Genomic DNA, 24,185 nt, shown 5'->3' with positions numbered 1-24,185 from the left:
ACTAATGCGAAGTACAACTATATTCTAGGAACATTAAAGCGGTGGTTGTTGTTGTTGTCATATCGGCTCTATTTTCAAAGCGGACTAGCATCTGTCAATAACGAGCGCTTCCGTGCAGTGATGCTGCCTAAACAATAACCCCTCATTTGCAACATTTAACTAGTAACTAGGCGTGCATCTCGTCGTTATGCGGGTTAGACAACTTCTCGACATTTAGTTTCCAGCGAAGTTCACCTTTGTTTGCGTGTCGACAATGCTAATGGAGCGATTCGAAGGCTACATCTTCACTGCTCTGTGCAGCACCAACTTCCTCGTCTCCTGCCTGATCTTCTCCAAAATCACCCGGGAGCAGAGAGAGCCGTACATGGACGAGCTGTTCCATGTGCCCCAAGCTCAAAAGTACTGCCATGGGAGATTCAACGAGGTAAACAAAAACTAAAAAAAAAAAAAAAAAAAAGTGCCAATTTACTGCGAACAAGCGGATTAGCGAGGGAGGCTAATCCGTGAAACGCGTCTTTTTGATATTGTTTTGCTTAGATTGTATTTCTTTACAATTGCAATATTACTTAACACTAGTGATGGGTTGATGAAGCCTCATGAAGCGTTTCGACACATTGCAAAACTGTATTGATACTGTGTCGATTAGAGATGCGCGGATAGTAGAGATGCGCGGTTTGCGGACACAACCGCGGAGTCCGCGGATTATCCGCGGATCGGGCGGATGAAATTAAAAAAAATAAGATTTTATCCGCTCGCGGGTCGGGTCGGGCGGATTAATTAGATTTTTTTTTTTTTTTTTTTTTTTTTTTTTTTTTTTTTTTTTGCGGGTGGCAGTTAAACCAATTGGGAAATATATATACATAGTTAAATGTTGTTACCCACATACGAAAAACGAGCAGGCACCTGCAGCATATGCCACAACAGAAGAAAAAAAAAAAAAGAGATGGACACTTTTACGGAGCGGAGAAGGGACGCCTCGCCGGGGTCCGGGACCGAGGCCCCTTCCCCCGAGAGGGCCCCACCGGGAGCCGTTGCTGAGGCGATCCGCGAGAAGGGCCCGACGCACGTCCAGGGTCACTACCGCGCCCACCGCACCGACACCCCGCCTCGTCCGCTTTCGCCGCGGCCGGCGTCACGCGCAGCAGGTAAGCAGTTTACCTGCCCGCCACCCCCGGCTCGTAACATGGGTCACTCCGCGCGCTCCGCCCGCGCAGCTTACCTGCTTGCCACCCCTGTTGCCAGGGGCGCGTAACAGGGGTCACTCCACGCACAGTGCGCTCACGAAAGGGGTGGGGCTCACCCTGGTTGATATAGAGAGCAGGACGGTGGCCATGGAATTTCATTTAAGGTTTGTGATAAACCATCAAACTCATTCGTTAAAAGGACTCTATAGTAATATAAAGCGAAATTTTCTGGACATTATCATGCAAGAAAAGTTTATTTTTGGGATCGCGATCACTGCGTAATGATTTTTAAAGGTTGCATTACATTATTAACTGTCCCATGTGATCAGCCAGTGCGATTGGAAGTCCATGCTCAATTATTGCCTCCGTAAATAAAACTTCGGCATTTATCACATCCAAAGAATCTGTTTGGGCGACGAAAAACGTTGAAAGTTTTCCACTTGTATCGCTAGCAACGGCATTAGACTTGTGTTTTTTTGTCCCAACGTGGTCTTTTACATCGCTAATTCCTCCGTGTCCGATCGAAAAATTTTGTCTGCACAAGGTGCAATTCGCGTAGTTTTCACCCTTTTTTTTTTTTTTAAATTAATATTAGATATATAACAACGGGCGGATGGCGGGCGGATGCAGTTTTGATCAAACGTTACATCGGGTGGATGGCGGATGGATGACGACTTTCTGACGCGGTTGCGGATGAGATAAATTGCCTATCCGCGCATCTCTAGCGGATAGGCAATTATTTCATCCGCAACCGCGTCAGAAAGTCGTCAACCATCCGCCATCCACCCGATGTAACGTTTGATCAGAACTTCACCCGCCCACCATCCGCCCGTTGTTATATATCTAATATTAATAAAAAAAAATTAAAAAAAGGGTGAAAACTACGCGAATTGCACCTTGTGCAGACAAGATTTTTCGATCGGACACGGAGGAATTAGCGATGTAAAAGACCACGTTGGGACAAAAAAACACAAGTCTAATGCCGTTGCTAGCGATACAAGTGGAAAACTTTCAACGTTTTTCGTCGCCCAAACAGATTCTTTGGATGTGATAAATGCCGAAGTTTTATTTACGGAGGCAATAATTGAGCATGGACTTCCAATCGCACTGGCTGATCACATGGGACAGTTAATAATGTAATGCAACCTTTGAAAATCATTACGCGGTGATCGCGATCCCAAAAATAAACTTTTCTTGCATGATAATGTCCAGAAAAATTCGCTTTATATTACTATAGAGTCCTTTTAACGAATGAGTTTGATGGTTTATCACAAACCTTAAATGAAAGAAGTCCTTTGTTCTCCTGCACCTGCATGCGCAATCCTGTCGGCTGTATTTCACAGCACGACATACTGTAAAAAGTGTTTATACTGTTTATACTTTCAATTAACAAATTGAAGTCTTGTGAAAGGTTGACAGGATAACTGGCATTAACTGTCAAAATAATTTCAAACTATTGAAGTTAGCTTACAGAATAAACATGTCAATCAACCCATATGATTTTTGCTGTAATATTTTTGTTTTGAAAAGTCACTGTGACTGATAGAAAAGTGATGGTTTTAGCAACATTTTAACCTGTCTGAATGCTAATAGTCATTTTGCGTCGGGGGGCGAAGCCCTGAACCCTCCACCAGGACTTTGTCCTGGACCTACCGGGGCCTGCGGCCCTTGGACCCTGGCTACTAGGTTTTTCTGATTTAAAAGTTGGCAGGTATGGTGAGGTTATAAAGCTTTTACCTGTTAAAGAAAGGAGACTGATCCAATGCAGCACAGACTTTCGCGTGCCACGCTGTCACGACCCAGACGCACACCAGTGCGCAATCATATGGGAGCCGCGCTGAGCGCACCTCCAAGCGCGTCTCGCTGCCGGCGACGGCCAGATATGGGCCCACGCTCCAGCGCCATCCATTTTCAGGGCTAGTTGATTCGGCAGGTGGGTTGTTACACACTCCTTAGCGGGTTCCAACTTCCATGGCCACCGTCCTGCTCTCTATATCAACCAGGGTGAGCCCCACCCCTTTCATGAGCGCACTGCGCGCGGAGTGACCCCTGTTACGCGCCCCCGGCAACAGGGGTGGCAAGCAGGTAAGCTGCGCGGGCGGAGCGCGCGGAGTGACCCATGTTACGAGCCCCCGGCCACGGGGGTGGCGGGCAGGTAAGCTGCTTACCTGCTGCGCGTGACGCCGGCCGCGGCGAAAGCGGACGAGGCGGGGTGTCGGTGCGGTGGGCGCGGTAGTGACCCTGGACGTGCGTCGGGCCCTTCTCGCGGATCGCTTCAGCTACGGCTCCCGGTGGGGCCCTCTCAGGGGAAGGGGCCTCGGTCCAGGACCCCGGCGAGGCGTCCCTTCTCCGCTCCGTAAAAGTGTCCATCTCTTTTCTTTTTTTTTCTTCTGTTGTGGCATATGCAGCAGGTGCCTGCTCGTTTTTCGTATGTGGGTAACAACATTTAACTATGTATATATATTTCCGAATTGGTTTAACTGCCACCCGCAAAAAAAAAAAAAAAAAATAAAATTAATCCGCCCGACCCGACCCGCGAGCGGATAAAATCTTAGTTTTTTTAATTTCATCCGCCCGATCCGCGGATAATCCGCGGACTCCGCGGTTGTGTCCGCAAACCGCGCATCTCTAGTGTCGATACTGTGTCACTAAATAATGACATCTGCTGGACATTAAAAATCCCTACAGGCAACCTATGGACCGACTCAACTGACACTGATTTTATGACCTAGTACAGTGGTTCTCAAATGGGGCTACGCGTACCCCTGGGGGTACTTGAAGGTATGCCAAGGGGTACGTGAGATTTTTAAAAAATATTCTAAAAATAGCAACAATTCAAAAATCCTTTATAAATATATTTATTGAATAATACTTCAACAAAATATGAATGTAAGTTCATAAACTCCGTGAAACACAAGCTCAGGTTTGTCACTAAAATGTCTGTCAAAAAGAACTGTGAAAAGAAATGCAATATTCAGTGTTGACGGCTAGATTTTTTGTGGACATGTTCCATAAATATTGATGTTAAAGATTTTTTTTTTTTGTGAAGAAATGTTTAGAATTAAGTTCATGAATCCAGATGGAGCTCTAATACAATCCCCAAAGAGGGCACTTTAAGTTGATTATTACTTCTAGGTGTAGAAATCTTTATTTATAATTGAATCACTTGTTTATTTTTCAACAAGTTTTTAGCTATTTTTATATCTTTTTTTCCAAATAGTTCAAGAAAGACCACTACAAATGAGCAATATTTTGCACTGTTATACAATTTAATAAATCAGAAACTGATGACATAGTGCTGTATTTTACTTCATCTTTTTTTTTTCAACCAAAAATGCTTTGCTCTGATTAGGGGGTACTTGAATTTAAAAAAAATTCACAGGGGGTGCATTGCTGAAAAAAGGTTGAGAACCACTGACCTAGTATATACAATAATATAAAGCAAGTCATTGTATTTCATTTAGGATTATTTCATAACTTCATTTAAATAAAAATATATTTTTTGTCTTTTTTAGATACAGTCAATAAATAATGTGAACATGTATCATAACATGGAAATCTAAGAGAACGTGTTGTGAATGAGGATGCTTGTGGACCTGGAAATTATTTTTTTATTTTTTTTTTACACATTTTTATTAAAAAAACAAAACAGTTTTTCCAACGTATTCAATTTTAGACGCTTTCTCTTCTTAGTTATTATTTCTCCGGCTGTAGAAAAGACCCGCTCACAGGGCACAGAGGAGGCGTCAGTGCGACACAGTTCGCGTATCGGTCACGTGACCAAAACAGCTCATGATCGGTCACGTGACTTTCTAAAAGCGATACGCGCACCGACACAGGGTTTCGCTCTATGAGCTCGACGCATGCGCCGATGCATCGGTGTTGCCGGACCCATCACTACTTAACACACATGCGTTTTTTTTTTAAATCGGCGTTTGGCGCACATTTCTCCGCGCGAAAACTACCCGATCGATCGCGCCAATATCGACAATGTCGATACCAGGGTTGTATTTGGAAAAAAAAATTGTTTTGTTTTGCAAATATATGTTTTTTTTTAGAGGCAATGCTAGTTTTTGCGTGTGTTCATTTATTTTGCACTATCCCTCAAATCTAGACTCAAAACCTCCCAGAACAAGCTAGTCAGGTTACTTCTAAACCTCCACCCCAGATCACCATGACAGGGGTCCTCAAGTACAAATCTTGAAGGTCCACAAATGTTTTTTTGAAACAGGCTGGGTCCGTTTATTATCGGTCAAGCTTATATAATAGCAGGAGGTAGGTAGTTTAACATTTTCTTAAAATTAACAAAAATAAAATAAATATCCAATAAAATACATGAAATATTTTCTTTGAAACAAAAATAAATAAGAACTTTGAAAAAAATTGTCCTCTGCATTTGACCCATCCCTTGATCACCCCCTGGGAGGTGAGGGGAGCAGTGGGCAGCAGCGGCGCTGCGCCCGGGACTCATTTTTGATGATTTAACCCCCAATTCCAACCCTTGATGCTGAGTGCCAAGCAGGGAAGAATGCTGGTATGAGCTTTTAAACATAACCCGTTAACTGCTGCCAATCAAATGGTGAATAAGATACTCTTTAGGGTTCATATGTTTGTAAATCTGACTGTGATGAAGTCAGTGCCTCACCAGCCATCAACCTCACCGCATGTTACTGCTCTGTTGCTATTTGTTGTTGTGTCATAGATTTAACAAAAATCTTGCTTGATGTTTCATATGGCTTTTTCAGCCTCGTGATTTCTTTTTTTCTTAGCTCTGAATCATGAGGAAATGTCTCTTCAAATTCGCGGTGCTCTTTCAGATAGTGACGTTTCAGATTTTCACTTTTCACCAGAGCAACAGTAGTGTTGCATAGTAGACACATTGGTCTGGTACTTGCAGTAGGTAGGATGAAAACATATTGCTCTGTCCATTCTTTCTTGAAACGTCGGTTTTCCCTGTCCACCTTTCTTTTACCAGCCTGAGCCAACTTGGAGCATGCCATTGTGATTTGATTCACATTCAGTGACTGACAAGTGAACAGTTAGCGAAGTAGCGATACGAGACAACTGTGTGCCTGCAGCGAAAGGTTCCATGCACTGTGCACATGACCCAGGTGGTAACAGCCTATCAGCGCGTCGTTGTGAAAGAGATGACAACCCATACCCCGGAATTAGCCAATCAGAGTGGCGTTCTCTCGCTCTCACTCCGTCTCTCTCTCTTTCTCTCTCTGAGAGAGAGAGAGAGAGACGGAGTGAGTGAGACACGAGAAGTGTAAACGAAACGTGGAGATATTTGACTAAAAACAACAAAGAACGTTGACTTGCGCTAGCGATAACTCACAGATAAATACAATTATTATATTTTTTTATAATAATTATAATTATAATAATAAAAAAAACATTTTTTTTTTTTTTTTACTATAATTCGTGCTGGGTCCGGACGGACACGTCGCTGGGTCCGGACATGGACCGCGGTCCGCCTGTTGTGGATCACTGACCTATGACCTCACTCCTACCCACTTCTCCAAAGTGGGCTGGCTCAGGGTGGAGGACAGAGTAAAACAACTTGCACTGAGTCTAGTCCAGGGGTCGGCAACCCAAAATGTTGAAAGAGCCATATTGGACCAAAAATACAAAAACAAATCGATCTGGAGCCGCAAAAAAATTAAAAGCCATATTACATACAGATAGTGTGTCATGAGATATAAATTGAAATAAGAGGACTTAAAGGAAACTAAATGACCTCAAATATATCTATAAATGAGGCATATTGATGCAATATGTACATATAGCTAGCCTAAATAGCATGTTAGCATCGATTAGCTTGCAGTCATGCAGTGACCAAATATGCCCGATTAGCACTCCACACAAGTCAATAACATCATCAAAACTCACCTTTGTGCATTCATCCACAACGTTAAAAGTTTGGTGGACAAAATGAGACAGAAAAAGAAGCAGCATAAAACACGTCCGAGAAAGTTATACATGTAAACAAACTACGGTGAGTTCAAGGACTGCCAAAATTAGTGGGACAAAACGCCGCTCGCCAAATATTCGAATGAGTGAAGCATGTTTAATACAAACAGTGTGCTTTATAACAATTGGGGAGGTTTGTGTCATGTTTGTCCTCCTTCAGAAACCATATTAACACAAAAAATGTATTTTTTTCCCCTCATCTTTTTTCATACATTTTCGAAAAAGCTCCAGAGAGCCACTAGGGCGGCGCTAAAGAGCCGCATGTGGCCCTAGAGCCGCGGGTTGCCGACCCCCGGTCTAGTCTATAAAATCCGCTACACCTCCCTGATACTGACGTACATGTCAAACTACTTCCTTAACGTAAATGACCGCCATAACCACAACACCACGTTAAACCCAGATTCCGATCTAACAAAGGTCTTAACTCATTCTCCTTCTATGCCACATCAATATGGAATGCACTCCCAACAGGTGTAAAAGAAAGGGCATCTCTATCCTCCTTCAAAGCCGCACTAAAAAACCACCTCCAGGCAACTTTAACCCTAAACTAACACCCTCCCTTCCACATCCTACCTCCCCGGATTGTAAATAATCAAATGTAGATACTTGTTCTTATGCTTTCTGATCTCTCTCTCTATGCCCACTACTTGCTGTACATATCCTACCAAGTCAGTCCGACACGGTTCCAATGTCCATTTCTCTGATGATGCAATTGTTGATGACTGAAGTGTTGATATCAACCAAACCTAACCTCCACTTCCCACACCGCGGATTGTAAATAATGTAAATAATTCAATGTATATACTCTGATGATTATCTTGTGTGATGACTGTATTATGATGATATCGGGAGAACATCTGCACCTTAACACAACATAAACACAACAGAACAAATACCCAGAATCCCATGCAGCCCTAACTCTTCTGGGCTACATTATACACCCCGACTTAAACAAGTTGAAAAAAATATTGGGGTGTTACCATTTAGTGGTCAATTGTTCGGAATATGTACTGCACTGTGCAATCTACTAATAAAAGTTTCAATCAATCAATCAAAAAAAGTGTGAATGTTTGGGCACCGAACGATTCGATTCCGATCCCTGGGGTGACAATTCGATTCAGAATAGATTCCTGATTCAAACCGATTCTCGCAATGTGCCATTTGATATAATAATCATAATGACACTTTTTCAAAACAGGTTACAGGTTAGAAAATCTCCTTCTGGTTGCATGGAGATGGACCAAAACACTTTTTTAAAAATAGATTCTTATAAAAATAGCTAAAATATGGATTTATTTTTTTCTTATTGATTTTTTTTTGTAAATCATGACTCAAATTTAGAATCGGAATGAATAAGAATCCTGATGAGGATGGTAATTGACTTTTTTGTGTGCATTTTAGTGTGCTCAAACAATTGCATGTAATAAATAAAAGGGACAAGCGGTAGAAAATGGATGGATGGAAATCAAATAGGAGGGGGGGGAAATGTTTTATCCTGATTATAATTATAATAAACACATATAGGGCCGATACCAGTATTTTATGTATCGCTCACATGATATTTGCAGGGCTGTGAATCTTTGGGCACCACATTGGGTTCTTGGGTGTAACGATTCGATTCAGAATCAATACTTTCATAACATTGAGTGCCAGTTCTATGATTAACTACATTCCTCCATTAAATAGCTGTAATAATGTTTTGTATTAATGATCTATACAGTAATTATTGGCATTGACATCAACAATATGATTTGCCTGGTTGGAAAGGACAACAAAAAAAAATTTTTTTTTAATTGATTAAGGATCATTACAAATAAGTATCGCGATTAGTTCGAATATCAATGTTTTTTTGACACCCCTGATGTCCTACACTCCCTAAAGTGTCATAGAACTAATAACATAACAATGGTGATGATCTACTCGTGTTTTTTATTGAGATGTGGGTTTTCTTCCACAGTGGGACCCGATGATCACCACCCTGCCAGGACTCTACCTGGTCTCCGTGGGCATCATCAAGCCCCTGGTGCGTCTCGCCGACCTGCCGGGTGACGTGTTGTGTTCCACCGCCATGCTGCGCTTCATCAACCTCCTCTTCAACGGCGGCATCCTCTACCTGCTCTACCGCCTGGTCTGCAGGCTGCACCCCAAGGAGAAGGCGAGCGCTCACACTTGAGTATTTTTGTTCACTTTTCACATGTAATTGTACTGTTTTGGGTGTCACATTACGGATAAGAGCGACACTCGCGGTATACAGGCTTCTCCATCGCACTTAAAAAAACAGCAGAGCGCTCCTATTATTTAGAGGATCTTTGACTCATGTTTTTCTTTTTTGCAATAGTTAGTCAAGCGTTTTTGCAGGAGGTCCTTAAAAAGAGCACAGCGCTCCTGTTGTATAGAGGATCTTTGACTGTTTTTTCCCTGTTTTTTTGCAGAAGGTCCTTAAAAACAGCAGAGTTCTCTTGTTTCTCTTTGACTGTTTTTTTCCCTTTTTTTTTTTTTACAATAGACAAGCGTTTTTGCAGGAGGTCCTTTAAAACATCAGCGCGATCATGTTATATAGAGGATCTTTGGCTGTTTTTTTCAGGGGGGGGTGGTTACAGTTGGTTGACAAGCCTTTTTGTCAGTAGGTTGTTAACAACAGAGCAATCCTGTTGTATAGAGGATTTTTGAATGTTTTTTTTCCTGTTTTTTTTTTGCTGAAGGTCCTTACAAACAGCAGAGTTCTCTTGTTATGTAGACAATATTTGACTTTTTTTCCCTTTTTTTTTTTTGCAATAGTCAAACAAGCATTTTTGCAGGAGGTCCTTAAAAACAACAGAATGCTTCTGAGACATGAAGGATCTTTGACTAGTGTTTTTCTTTTTTTGAAATAGTGAGACAAATGTTTTTGCAGTAGGTCCTTAAAAAGAGCACAGCGCTCCTGTTGTATAGAGGATCTTTGACTGTTTTTTTCCCTGTTTTTTTGCAGAAGGTCCTTAAAAACAGCAGAGTTCTCTTGTTTCTCTTTGACTGTTTTTTTCCCTTTTTTTTTTTACAATAGACAAGCGTTTTTGCAGGAGGTCCTTTAAAACATCAGCGCGATCATGTTATATAGAGGATCTTTGGCTGTTTTTTTCGGGGGGGGGGGGGTTACAGTTGGTTGACAAGCCTTTTTGTCAGTAGGTTGTTAACAACAGAGCAATCCTGTTATATAGAGGATTTTTGAATGGTTTTTTTCCTGTTTTTTTTTTGCTGAAGGTCCTTACAAACAGCAGAGTTCTCTTGTTATGTAGACAATATTTGACTTTTTTTCCCTTTTTTTTTTTTGCAATAGTCAAACAAGCATTTTTGCAGGAGGTCCTTAAAAACAACAGAATGCTTCTGAGACATGAAGGATCTTTGACTAGTGTTTTTCTTTTTTTGAAATAGTGAGACAAATGTTTTTGCAGTAGGTCCTTAAAAAGAGCGCAGTGCTCCTGTCATATACATACCTGCCAACTACTCCGGTTTTCCCGTAATTAGTACGGTTTTCATCAACCTATTCCGGGTTACGGTTGCAGTGATAAAAAATACGGTTTTTCATTAATTAAATTTTTTTAATTTTTTAAAAAGTTTTATTCACGAAATCGCGTAACAACAATGACAATCGACACTGCTTCCCGTATGTAGACAATATTTGACTTTTTTTCCCTTTTTTTTTTTTGCAATAGTCAAACAAGCATTTTTGCAGGAGGTCCTTGAAAACAACAGAATGCTTCTGAGACATAAAGGATCTTCGACTAGTGTTTTTCTTTTTTTGAAATAGTGAGGCAAATGTTTTTGCAGTAGGTCCTTAAAAAGAGCGCAGTGCTCCTGTCATATACATACCTGCCAACTACTCCGGTTTTCCCGTAATTAGTACGGTTTTCATCAACCTATTCCGGGTTACGGTTGCAGTGATAAAAAATATGTTTTTTCATTAATTAAATGTTTTTAATTTTTTTTAAAGTTTTATTCACGAAATCGCGTAACAACAATGACAATCGACACTGCTTCCCGTAACTTCCTATCGAGCCATTCCGAATGCCATGCGCGAGGCTATTTATAGCACCGCTGCCAAGCACGAGGCACCAGTTGCCATTGTTTCCAAACGAGCGAACGATCATGGAATCAGCCGGAGAAAAATAGAAAAATCGCAAACGAGTCTTAAACCGAAAAGAAAACTGCAGTCATTCCGTGAAGAATATTCAAAAGCCTATCCGGGAATAATTTTCCGTTCCAAAAAGGGTGAAACTACGCGAATTGCACCTCGTGCAGACAAGATTTTTCGATCGGACACGGAGGAATTAGCGAGGGAATGCAATACGGCTTCCACAGGCGAAAACATTTACAAAATACTCGCGGAAGAAGTAGACTCAAACGAAATTCCTTGGCAGAATTTGGTTTGCTTTGCTGCCGATAATGCTGCAGTGATGATGGGATCTAAAAAGGGTGTTGCAGCTTTCATTACGGAAATGTCTCCTTCGGTTTACAGCGCCGGTAAGTACAGTTCGTAGCATAAAAAAACTCTCAAAACATAACATTTTAAGTAAATCTTTTATTACATAAACAATAAATCAAATCAAAAATAATTTCTGTGTACAGTATATCTTTTTATTTGTGATAACGATAACATGTTCAAAACAAGTAACATATAACTATCATACTATTCTATTACTCTTTATTAATTTGAAAAATGCCGTCATGAAGTTTTATATTTATATTTATTCATATTTCTTTCATAAACCAAAATTTCGACCTGAAGTTTCTTGTTACAATAATGTCTGCAATATCAATAATGACATGTCTTATTTATATTGTGTCATTTGAACCAAATACTCTCAAAAATCTTATTCTTTCAAGTTGTTGAAAGTTTCAACATATATGATAGACTGATAGAAAAGTGATGGTTTTAGCAACATTTTAACCTGTCTGAATGCTAATAATCATTTTGCGTCGGGGGGGCGATCTGAACTCCCCACCAGGACTTTGTCCTGGACCTACCGAGGCCTGTGGCCCCTGGACCCTGGCTACTAGGTTTTTCTGATTTCAAAAGTTGGCAGGTATGCATATAGGATCTGTGACATGCCTTGTTTTTTTTCCAGTCGATCCTAGCGCATAGAGGATTTTGGACTGTATTTTGCAGGAGGTTTCTTAAAAAAGAAAAAAAAAAGAGCGATCCTGTTGCATAGAGGATCTCCGACTAGTGTTTTTGCATGAAGTTCTTAAAAGCAACAGAGTACTCCTGCTGTATAGAGGATCTTTGACGAGGAGTTTTGCAGGAGGTCTTTAAAAACAACAAAGCTCTCTTGTTGTATAGAGGATCTTTGACTGTTTTTGCGGGAAGTTCCTAAAAACAAACATAGCACTCCTGTCATATAAAAGATCTTTGAATAGAACCGAGCGATCATGAGGATCGCTTGTTTTTAGGAACCTCCTGCAAAAAAACTGTCAAAGATCTTCTATATTCAACAGGAGCATTCTGCAAGTATGCGCTTCAAAGATCCTCTATATGGCAGTAGCGCTGTGTTGTTTTTAAGAATCTCCTGCAAAAAATAAAAACTAAAACTGTGAAAGATTCTCTATAGAACAGGAGCGCTCAGTTGGTGTTTAAAACCTCCTGCAAAAAATAGTCAAAGATCCTCTAAACAACAGGGGAACTTTGTTGTTTTTATGGACCTTCTGCACAAATTCTTGTCAAAGATCCTCAGTCTATACAATAGGAGTGGTATGTTGTTTTTAGGAACATCCCGCAAAAAAAACTATTAAAGATCCTCTATACGACAGGAGTGGTCAGTTGTTTTTAGGAATGTCCCGCCCCCCCAAAAAAACTATCAAAGATCCTCTATACAACAGGAGCGCTCTTTCGATTTTTAAAACCTCCTGCTAAAAACAATCAGGGATCCTCTGAACAACAGGAGAGCGTTGTTGTTGTTAAGGACCTCTTGAAAAAATTATAGTCAAAGGTAGGGATGTCCGATAATGGCTTTTTTGCCGATATCCGATATTCCGATACTGTCCAACTCTTAATTACCGATATCAACCGATATATACAGTCGTGGAATTAACACATTATTATGCCTAATTTGGACAACCAGTTATGGTGAAGATAAGGTCCTTTAAAAAAAAAATTAAAAAAAATAAAATAAGATAAATAAATTAAAACTAGAGATGTCCGATGATATCGGCCGATAAATGCTTTAAAATGTAATATCGGAAATGATCTGTATTGGTTTTTTTTATTATTATTGGTATCGTTATTTATTTATTTATTTATTTTTTAATTAAATCAACATAAAAAACACAAGATACACTTACAATTTGTGCTGTTATTAATATTGTGGTTCCTACATTATATATCAATATATATCAATACAGTCTGCAAGGGATACAGTCCGTAAGCACACATGATTGTGCGTGCTGCTGGTCCACTAATAGTACTAACCTTTAACAGTTCATTTTACTCATTTTCATTAATTACTTATGTAACTGTTTTTATATTATTTTTACTTTCTTTTTTATTCAAGAAAATGTTTTTAATTTATTTATCTTATTTTATTTTATAATTTTTTTTAAAAAGGACCTTATCTTCACCAGACCCGGTTGTCCAAATTAGGCATAATAATGTGTTAATTCCACGACTGCATGTATCGGTTGATATCGGTATCGGTTGATATCGGTATCGGTAATTAAAGAGTTGGAGAATATCGGATATCGGCAAAAAGGAATTATCGGACATTCCTAATCTTTGACTAGTGTTTTTCTTTTTTTGAAATAGTAAGACAAATGTTTTTGCAGTAGGTCCTTAAAAAGAGTGCAGTGCTCCTGTCATATAGGATCTTTGACATGCCTTGTTTTTTTTTCCAGTCGATCCTCGCGCATAGAGGATTTTGGACTGTATTTTGCAGGAGGTTTCTTAAAAAAGAAAAAAAAAAGAGCGATCCTGTTGCATAGAGGATCTCCGACTAGTGTTTTTGCATGAAGTTCTTAAAAGCAACAGAGTACTCCTGCTGTATAAAGGATCTTTGACGAGGAGTTTTGCAGGAGGTCTTTAAAAACAACAAAGCTCTCTTGTTGTATAGAGGATCTTTGACTGTTTTTGCGGGAAGTTCCTAAAAACAAACATAGCACTCCTGTCATATAAAATATCTTTGAATAGAACCAAGCGATCATGAGGATCACTTGTTTTTAGGAACCTCCTGCAAAAAAACTGTCAAAGATCTTCTATATTCAACAGGAGCATTCTGCAAGTATGCGCTTCAAAGATCCTCTATATGGCAGTAGCGCTGTGTTGTTTTTAAGAATCTCCTGCAAAAAATAAAAACTAAAACTGTGAAAGATTCTCTATAGAACAGGAGCGCTCAGTTGGTGTTTAAAACCTCCTGCAAAAAATAGTCAAAGATCCTCTAAACAACAGGGGAACTTTGTTGTTTTTATGGACCTTCTGCACAAATTATTGTCAAAGATCCTCAGTCTATACAATAGGAGTGGTATGTTGTTTTTAGGAACCTTCCGCAAAAAAAACTATTAAAGATCCTCTATACGACAGGAGTGGTCAGTTCTTTTTAGGAATGTCCCGCCCCCCCAAAAAAACTATCAAAGATCCTCAATACAACAGGAGCGCTCTTTCGATTTTTAAAACCTCCTGCTAAAAACAATCAGGAATCCTCTGAACAACAGGAGAGCGTTGTTGTTGTTAAGGACCTCTTGAAAAAATTATAGTCAAAGGTAGGGATGTCCGATAATGGCTTTTTTGCCGATATCCGATATTCCGATACTGTCCAACCAATTACCGATATCAACCGATATATACAGTCGTGGAATTAACACATTATTATGCCTAATTTGGACAACCAGTTATGGTGAAGATAAGGTACTTTAAAAAAAAATTTTTTAAATAAAATAAGATCAATAAATTAAAACTAGAGATGTCCGATAATATCGGCCTGCCGATGTTATCGGCAGATAAATGCTTTAAAATGTAATATCGGAAATTATCTGTATTGTTTTTTTTTTTTATTATCGGTATCGTTATTTATTTATTTATTTATTTTTTAATTAAGTCAACATAAAAAACACAAGATACAATACAATTACCGTATTTTCCGCACTATTAGCCGCACCTAAAAACCACAAATTTACTCAAAAGCTGACAGTGCGGCTTTTAACCCGGTGCGCTTTATATATGGATTAATATTACGATTCATTTTCATAAAGTTTCGATCTCGCAACTTCGGTAAACAGCCGCCATCTTTTTTCCCGGTAGAACAGGAAGCGCTTCTTCTTCTACGCAAGCAACCGCCAAGGTAAGCACCCGCCCCCATAGAACAGGAAGCGCTTCTTCTTCTACTGTAAGCAACCACCCGCCCGCGTAGAAGAAGAAAAAGCGCGCGGATATCACCGTACGTTTCATTTCCTTTGTGTGTTTACATCTATAAAGACCACAAAATGGCTCCTACTAAGCGTCAGGGATCCGGTTCATGAAAAGACGCAATCTCTCCATCCGCACACGGATTACCGGTACTATTTCACAGCAACTGATATTCCTGTGAACCGCACTGTGGATACAACGGGAGCACGTACGGTGAATATTCGCACCACAGGGAATGAGAAGTCATCCTTCACTGTGGTTCTAGCTTGCCATGCTAATGGCCAGAAACTTCCACCCATGGTGATATTCAAAAGGAAGACCTTGCCAAAAGAGACCTTTCCAGCCGGCGTCATCATAAAAGCTAACTCGAAGGGATGGATGAAGAAAAGATGAGCGAGTGGTTAAGGTAAGTTTAAGTTTACGCGAAGAGGCCGGGTGGCTTTTTTCACGCAGCTCTGTCCATGTTGATATACGTATGTTTGTGATTGCACATTTGCGTACATTTTGGGAGTGAACAGAGTTGTTAGAACGCTGGTTTTTAATATATTATTAAAGTTTGACTGACCTATCTGACTGTTTTTTTGACATTCCTTTAGCGCAGTTAGATGCGGCTTACAACACCGGGCGGCTTATAGGTGGACAAAGTTTTGAAATATGCCGTTCATTGAAGGCGCGGCTTTTAACCCAGGGCGCCTTATGGTGCGGAAAATACGGTAGTGCACCAACCCCAAAAAAACTCCCTCCCCCATTTACACTCATTCACACAAAAGGGTTGTTTCTTTCTGTTATTAATATTCCGGTTCCTACATTATATATCAATATATATCAGTACAGTCTGCAAGGGATACAGTCCGTAAGCACACATGATTGTGCGTGCTGCTGGTCCACTAATAGTACTAACCTTTAACAGTTCATTTTACTCATTTTCATTAATTACTTATGTAACTGTTTTTATATTATTTTTTACTTTCTTTTTTATTCAAGAAAATGTTTTTAATTTATTTATCTTATTTTATTTTATTAATTTAAAAAAAAAAGGACCTTATCTTCACCAGACCTGGTTGTCCAAATTAGGCATATAATAATGTGTTAATTCCATGACTGTATATATCGGTATCGGTTGATATCGGTATCGGTAATTAAGAGTTGGACAATATCGGATATCGGCAAAAAGCCACTATTGGACATCCCTAATTAAAACATTTTCTTGAATAAAAAAGAAAGTAAAACAATATAAAAACATTTACGTAGAAACTAGTAATTAATGAAAATGAGTAAAATGAAGTGTTAAAGGTTAGTACTATTAGTGGACCAGCAGCACGCACAATCATGTGTGCTTACGGACTGTATCCCTTGCAGACTGTATTGATATATATTGATATATAATGTAGGAACCAGAATATTAATAACAGAAAGAAACAACCCTTTTGTGTAAATGAGTGTGAATGAGTGTAAATGGGGGAGGGAGGTTTTTTGGGTTAGTGCACTAATTGTAAGTGTATCTTGTGTTTTTTATGTTGATTTAATTAAAAAAATAAAAATAAAATAAAAAACGATACCGATAATAAAAAAAAACGATACAGATAATTTCCGATATTACATTTTAAAGCATTTATCGGCTGATAACATCGGCAGGCCGATATTATCGGACATCTCTAGTTTTAATTTATTTATCTTATTTTACTTAATTAATTTTTTTAAAAGGACCTTATCTTCGCCATACCTGGTTGTCCAAATTAGGCATAATAATGTGTTAATTCCACGACTGTATATATCGGTTGATATCGGTAATTAAGAGTTGGACAGTATCGGGATATCGGCAAAAAAGCCATTATCCCTACCTTTGACTATAATTTTTTCAAGAGGTCCTTAACAACAACAACGCTCTCCTGTTGTTCAGAGGATTCCTGATTGTTTTTAGCAGGAGGTTTTAAAAATCGAAAGAGCGCTCCTGTTGTATAGAGGATCTTTGATAGTTTTTTTGGGGGGGCGGGACATTCCTAAAAAGAACTGACCACTCCTGTCGTATAGAGGATCTTTAATAGTTTTTTTTGCGGGAGGTTCCTAAAAACAACATACCACTCCTATTGTATAGACTGAGGATCTTTGACAAGAATTTGTGCAGAAGGTCCATAAAAACAACAAAGTTCCCCTGTTGTTTAGAGGATCTTTGACTATTTTTTTGCAGGAGGTTTTAAACACCAACTGAGCGCTCCTGTTCTATAGAGAATCTTTCACAGTTTTATTTTTTATTTTTTGCAGGAGATCCTTAAAAACAACACAGCGCTACTGCTATATAGAGGATCTTTGAAGCGCATACTTGCAGAATGCTCCTGTTGAATATAGAAGATCTTTGACAGTTTTTTTGCAGGAGGTTCCAAAAAACAAGTGATCCTCATGATCGCTTGGTTCTATTCAAAGATATTTTATATGACAGGAGTGCTATGTTTGTTTTTAGGAACTTCCCGCAAAAACAGTCAAAGATCCTCTATACAACGAGAGAGCTTTGTTGTTTTTAAAGACCTCCTGCAAAACTCCTCGTCAAAGATCCTCTATACAGCAGGAGTACTCTGTTGCTTTTAAGAACTTCATGAAAAAACACTAGTCGGAGATCCTCTATGCAACAGGATCGCTCTTTTTTTTTAAAAAATTTTTTAGAAACCTCCTGCAAAATACAGTCCAAAATCCTCTATGCGCGAGGATCGACTGGAAAAAAAACAAGGCATGTCAAAGATCCTATATGACAGGAGCACTGCACTCTTTTTAAGGACCTACTGCAAAAACATTTGTCTTACTATTTCAAAAAAAGAAAAACACTAGTCAAAGATTAGGAATGTCCGATAATTCCTTTTTGCCGATATCCGATATTGTCCAACTCTTTAATTACCGATACCGATATCAACCGATACCGATATCAACCGATACATGCAGTCGTGGAATTAACACATTATTATGCCTAATTTGGACAACCAGGTCTGGTGAAGATAAGGTCCTTTTTTTAAAAATTAATAAAATAAAATAAGATAAATAAATTAAAAACATTTTCTTGAATAAAAAAGAAAGTAAAAATAATATAAAAACAGTTACATAAGTAATTAATGAAAATGAGTAAAATGAAGTGTTAAAGGTTAGTACTATTAGTGGAGCAGCAGCACGCACAATCATGTGTGCTTACGGACTGTATCCCTTGCAGACTGTATTGATATATATTGATATATAATGTAGGAACCACAATATTAATAACAGAAAGAAACAACCCTTTTGTGGAGGTTTTTTGGGTTGTTGCACTAATTGTAAGTGTATCTTGTTTTTTATGTTGATTTAATAAAAAAAAAGCTGATACCGATAATTTCCGATATTACATTTTAAAGCATTTATCGGCCGATATTATCGGACATCCCTTGTCAAAGGTCTTCTATACAACAGGAGTTAAGTTGTTTTTAGGAACCTCCCGCAAACAAATCTTTTCTTGCAGGAGGTCATTAAAAAGAGCAAAGTGCCCCTGTCAGAGGACCTTTGATGAGCCTTTTTTTCCCCAGGAGACCCCTAAAAACAACAGGGCGTTCCTGTCGAATAGAGGATCTTTGAATAGTCATTTTGCAGGAGGTTCCTAAAACGAGTAAAGCACTCCTGGGGCGGTATAGCTCGGGTGATAGAGCGGCCGTGCCAGCAACTTGAGGGTTCCAGGTTCGATCCCCGCTTCCGCCATCCTAGTCACTGCCATTGTGTCCTTGGGCAAGACACTTTACCCACCTGCTCCCAGTGCCACCCACTAGAGATGCGCGGTTTGCGGACACAACCGCGGAGTCCGCGGATTATCCGCGGATCGGGCGGATGAAATTAAAAAAACTAAGATTTTATCCGCTCGCGGGTCGGGTCGGGCGGTTTAATTTTTTTTTTTTTTTTTTTTTTGCGGGTGGCAGTTAAACCAATTCGGAAATATATATACATAGTTAAATGTTGTTACCCACATACGAAAAACGAGCAGGCACCTGCAGCATATGCCACAACAGAAGAAAAAAAAAGAAAAGAGATGGACACTTTTACGGAGCGGAGAAGGGACGCCTCGCCGGGGTCCGGGACCGAGGCCCCTTCCCCCGAGAGGGCCCCACCGGGAGCCGTAGCTGAGGCGATCCGCGAGAAGGGCCCGACGCACGTCCAGGGTCACTACCGCGCCCACCGCACCGACACCCCGCCTCGTCCGCTTTCGCCGCGGCCGGCGTCACGCGCACCAGGTAAGCAGCTTACCTGCACGCCACCCCCGTGGCCGGGGGCTCGTAACATGGGTCACTACGCGCGCTCCGCCCGCGCAGCTTACCTGCTTGCCACCCCTGTTGCCGGGGGCGCGTAACAGGGGTCACTCCGCGCGCAGTGCGCTCATGAAAGGGGTGGGGCTCACCCTGGTTGATATAGAGAGCAGGACTGTGGCCATGGAAGTTGGAACCCGCTAAGGAGTGTGTAACAACCCACCTGCCGAATCAACTAGCCCTGAAAATGGATGGCGCTGGAGCGTCGGCACCATACCTGGCCGTCGCCGGCAGCGAGACGCGCTTGGAGGTGCGCTCAGCGCGGCTCCCATATGATTGCGCACTGGTGTGCGTCTGGGTCGTGACAGCGTGGCACGCGAATGTCTGTGCTGCATTGGATCAGTCTCCTTTCTTTAACAGGCAAAAGCTTTATAACCTCACCATACCTGCCAACTTTTAAATCAGAAAAACCTAGTAGCCAGGGTCCAAGGGCCGCAGGCCCCGGTAGGTCCAGGACAAAGTCCTGGTGGAGGGTTCAGGGCTTCGCCCCCCGACGCAAAATGACTATTAGCATTCAGACAGGTTAAAATGTTGCTAAAACCATCACTTTTCTATCAGTCACAGTGACTTTTCAAAACAAAAATATTACAGCAAAAATCATATGGGTTGATTGACATGTTTATTCTGTAAGCTAACTTCAATAGTTTGAAATTATTTTGACAGTTAATGCCAGTTATCCTGTCAACCTTTCACAAGACTTCAATTTGTTAATTGAAAGTATAAATAGTATAAACACTTTTTACAGTATGTCGTGCTGTGAAATACAGCCGACAGGATTGCGCATGCATGGTGCAGGAGAACAAAGGACTTCTTTCATTTAAGGTTTGTGATAAACCATCAAACTCATTCGTTAAAAGGACTCTATAGTAATATAAAGCGAATTTTTCTGGACATTATCATGCAAGAAAAGTTTATTTTTGGGATCGCGATCACCGCGTAATGATTTTTAAAGGTTGCATTACATTATTAACTGTCCCATGTGATCAGCCAGTGCGATTGGAAGTCCATGCTCAATTATTGCCTCCGTAAATAAAACTTCGGCATTTATCACATCCAAAGAATCTGTTTGGGCGACGAAAAACGTTGAAAGTTTTCCACTTGTATCGCTAGCAACGGCATTAGACTTGTGTTTTTTTGTCCCAACGTGGTCTTTTACATCGCTAATTCCTCCGTGTCCGATCGAAAAATCTTGTCTGCACAAGGTGCAATTCGCGTAGTTTTCACCCTTTTTAAAAAATTTTTTATTAATATTAGATATATAACAACGGGCGGATGGTGGGCGGGTGCAGTTCTGATCAAACGTTACATCGGGTGGATGGCGGATGGTTGACGACTTTCTGACGCGGTTGCGGATGAAATAATTGCCTATCCGCGCATCTCTACCACCCACACTGGTTTAAATGTCACTTAGATATTGGGTTTCACTATGTAAAGCGCTTTGAGTCACTAGAGAAAAGCGCTATATAAATATAATTCACTTCACTTCCTGTCGTATTGAGGATCTTTGACGTTTTGCGTCTTCTCTTCCAGACGCGGCCGGCCGCTCGCCGCATCCTCTCGGCGTTGTCGCTCTCCACCTTCCCCGTGCTCTACTTCTTCAACTTCCTGTACTACACGGACGCCGGCTCCACGTTCTTCGTGCTCTTCGCCTACCTCATGACTCTGCACGGCTGCCACAAGGCGTCGGCGCTCCTGGGCGTCGGCGCCATCTTTTTCCGCCAGACCAACATCGTGTGGGTGGCGTTCTGCGCCGGCACCCTGGTGGCGCCCCTGATGGACGAGGCGTGGCGGGCGGCGCACGCCAAGAAGACGGACGACAGGTCCTCGCAGGTGCCGCTGTCTCCGAGCGGCGCCAAGCGAGTCCTGCTTTTCGCGGCGGACTTCCTGGCCTCGGGCGGTCACGTGAAGGCGGTGCTGTGCGTGGCGTGGCCGTACGCGCTGGTCGCCGTGGCGTTCCTGGTCTTCATGTGGCTGAACGACGGCGTGGTGGTGGGCGACCGTGCGAGCCACCAGGCTTGCATCAACGTCCCTCAGCTCTTCTACTTCCTGTCTTTCTCGCTCTTCTTCTCCTCGCCCGTCTCGCTGTGTTACGAGCGAGCGCTTCGCTTCCTGCAGGCGCTGAAAAGGCGGCCGCTCCTCTTCCTCGCCATCGCCGTCGCGTCCTCGCTGCTGGTGTGGAAGTTGACGGCGGTGCACCGCTACCTCCTGGCAGACAACCGCCACTTCACCTTCTACGTGTGGCGACGCCTCTTCCAGAAGCACGAGCTGGCGCGCTTCTTTTTCGTGCCCGCCTACGTCTTCGCCGGCTGGAACTTCCTGGATTCGCTGAAGTCGCGCTCGCTCTTCTGGACCTCGGCGTTCCTGGCGTGCGTGGTGGCCGCCACCGTGCCGCAGAAGCTCCTGGAGTTCCGCTACTTCATCGTGCCGTACCTGATGTACCGTCTGCACATGCCCATGCCCTCGCTGCCCCGACTGGCGCTGGAGTTCCTGCTGTACTCGGCCGTCAACGCCGCCGCCGTTTACGTCTTCGTCGCCAAGACGTTCCGCTGGCCGGACAGCGGCGCCACCCAGAGGTTCATGTGGTGAACGCAGCGGGAAGATTTCGTACGCGGGATGGGACCTTGTATCTTTTGTGGTATTAGGACCACCAAATGTGAAGCAGCTTTTTTTTTGTTTTTACAAAGTGTTACTTTTTTGAAAAAGACTTATTTTACCCCTGACTTAAAATGTGTTGGCTGGACTTCACTTTTTTATCCCAAATGCTTTTTCTTTCACGTTAACTCGTCAATGTTCCTTTTTTAGTTTGTTTCTTTGTCGTAAATATGCTGCTTTTAGATCTAATAAAGCAATAAAATATATAAAATAGCTTTTTAAGCTTGTTTATTAACACACTTTCCGAGATACTCTATTTTGTTTGTTATATATTTCTTTAATACAATTGAAATACACTAAAATTGTACATTTTAATGGTACATATACAAATGATACATTTAGACACATTATTGCATGGGAAGTCAATTCCAAACAGTTGGTATTATTTACAGTATAAATACATATATTTTCTTATTTTGATGATATATAGCAATATCAATCAATCAATCAATCTTTATTTATATAGCCCTAAATCACAAGTGTCTCAAAGGGCTGCACAAGCCACAACGACATCCTCGGTACAAAGCCCACATACGGGCAAGGAAAAACTCACCCCAGTGGGACGTCGATGTGAATGACTATGAGAAACCTTGGAGAGGACCGCATATGTGGGTAACCCCCCCCCCCTCTGGGGGAGACCGAAAGCAATGGATGTCGAGTGGGTCTGACATAATATTGTGAGAGTCCAGTCCATAGTGGATCCAACATAATAGTAAGAGTCCAGTCCATAGTGGGGCCAGCAGGACACCATCCCGAGCGGAGACGGGTCAGCAGCGCAGAGATGTTCCCAGCCGATGCACAGGCGAGCGGTCCACCCCGGGTCCCGACTCTGGACAGCCAGCACTTCATCCATGGCCACCGGACCTGTGCCCCCCCCCCGACCCCCCCTCAAGGAAAAGGGGAGCAGAGGAGAAAAGAAAAGAAACGGCAGATCAACTGGTCTAACAGGGGGGCTATTTAAAGGCTAGAGTATTCTAGAGTTTCTTAACCAAGTTCTTAAAACTAATTCATGTCTGCTTAAAGGCTTGTTTTATTCCTATTAAGTTAATAGAATAATTCATATTTTTTCTTTTGTGTGACCCCAAAAAGCATTTCAAAAAAGTATAATAAAGTGATAAATCGTTATGAAAATAATGTGTATTTATTTCCGTATTTACACATTTATACCGTTAATTTTCAGGCATGGCTTCATTTAAATTGATTGCAATGCTGCTTACAGTCACTAGAGGACGTAGTTTGGTTGGAGTTGAGTAGATATTTATATTTATGTGGTTGCTTATTACAACATTTTTAAAATCTCAGCTTTTACTATAACCCACCATGTATTGTATGGTATATGCATCACTGTTGTGTAATTATTACATTTTCATTTTTCAGCAAAGCAGATTTCATAATACATATAACAATACAAACAACATTGCACGCTATAATTAAAAAAAGATACAACCCTAACCCTAACCCTAACCCTAACCCAACCCTAACCCTAACCCTAACCCTAACCCTAACCCTAGGGTTAACCCTAACCCTAACCCTAACCCTAACCCTAACCCTAACCCTAACCCTAACCCTAACCCAACCCTAACCCTAACCCTAACCCTAACCCTAACCCTAACCCAACCCTAACCCTAACCCTAACCCTAACCCTAACCCTAGGGTTAACCCTAACCCTAACCCTAACCCTAACCCTAACCCTAACCCTAA

At 41.3% G+C, this 24,185-nt stretch overlaps 1 protein-coding gene across 1 annotated transcript; it reads left to right on the top strand.

Annotated features, from left to right (window-relative positions):
* Positions 1-65: 65 nt before the first annotated feature.
* Positions 66-22,789, top strand: alg10 (ALG10 alpha-1,2-mannosyltransferase). The gene is made up of 3 exons (XM_061959771.1): positions 66-424; positions 9,115-9,312; positions 21,363-22,789. The coding sequence occupies exons 1-3, from the start codon at positions 254-256 to the stop codon at positions 22,416-22,418; spliced, it is 1,425 nt and encodes a 474-aa protein (XP_061815755.1). The 5' UTR covers positions 66-253; the 3' UTR covers positions 22,419-22,789.
* Positions 22,790-24,185: the final 1,396 nt, after the last annotated feature.

This window comes from Nerophis lumbriciformis, linkage group LG05 (assembly GCF_033978685.3).
Source record: "Nerophis lumbriciformis linkage group LG05, RoL_Nlum_v2.1, whole genome shotgun sequence".
Taxonomy (NCBI): Eukaryota; Metazoa; Chordata; class Actinopteri; order Syngnathiformes; family Syngnathidae; genus Nerophis; species Nerophis lumbriciformis.
The sequence above is the reverse complement of the archived record's forward strand: the minus strand, read 5'-3'. Positions and strand labels throughout refer to the sequence as shown.

Coding starts and splice junctions, on each gene's coding strand:
- alg10 (XM_061959771.1), top strand. CDS start 254: ATGCTAATGGAGCGATTCGAAGGCTACATCTTCACTGCTCTGTGCAGC. Junction 425..9,114: donor GCCATGGGAGATTCAACGAG/GTAAACAAAAAC, acceptor TTTCTTCCACAG/TGGGACCCGATGATCACCAC. Junction 9,313..21,362: donor GGCTGCACCCCAAGGAGAAG/GCGAGCGCTCAC, acceptor CTTCTCTTCCAG/ACGCGGCCGGCCGCTCGCCG.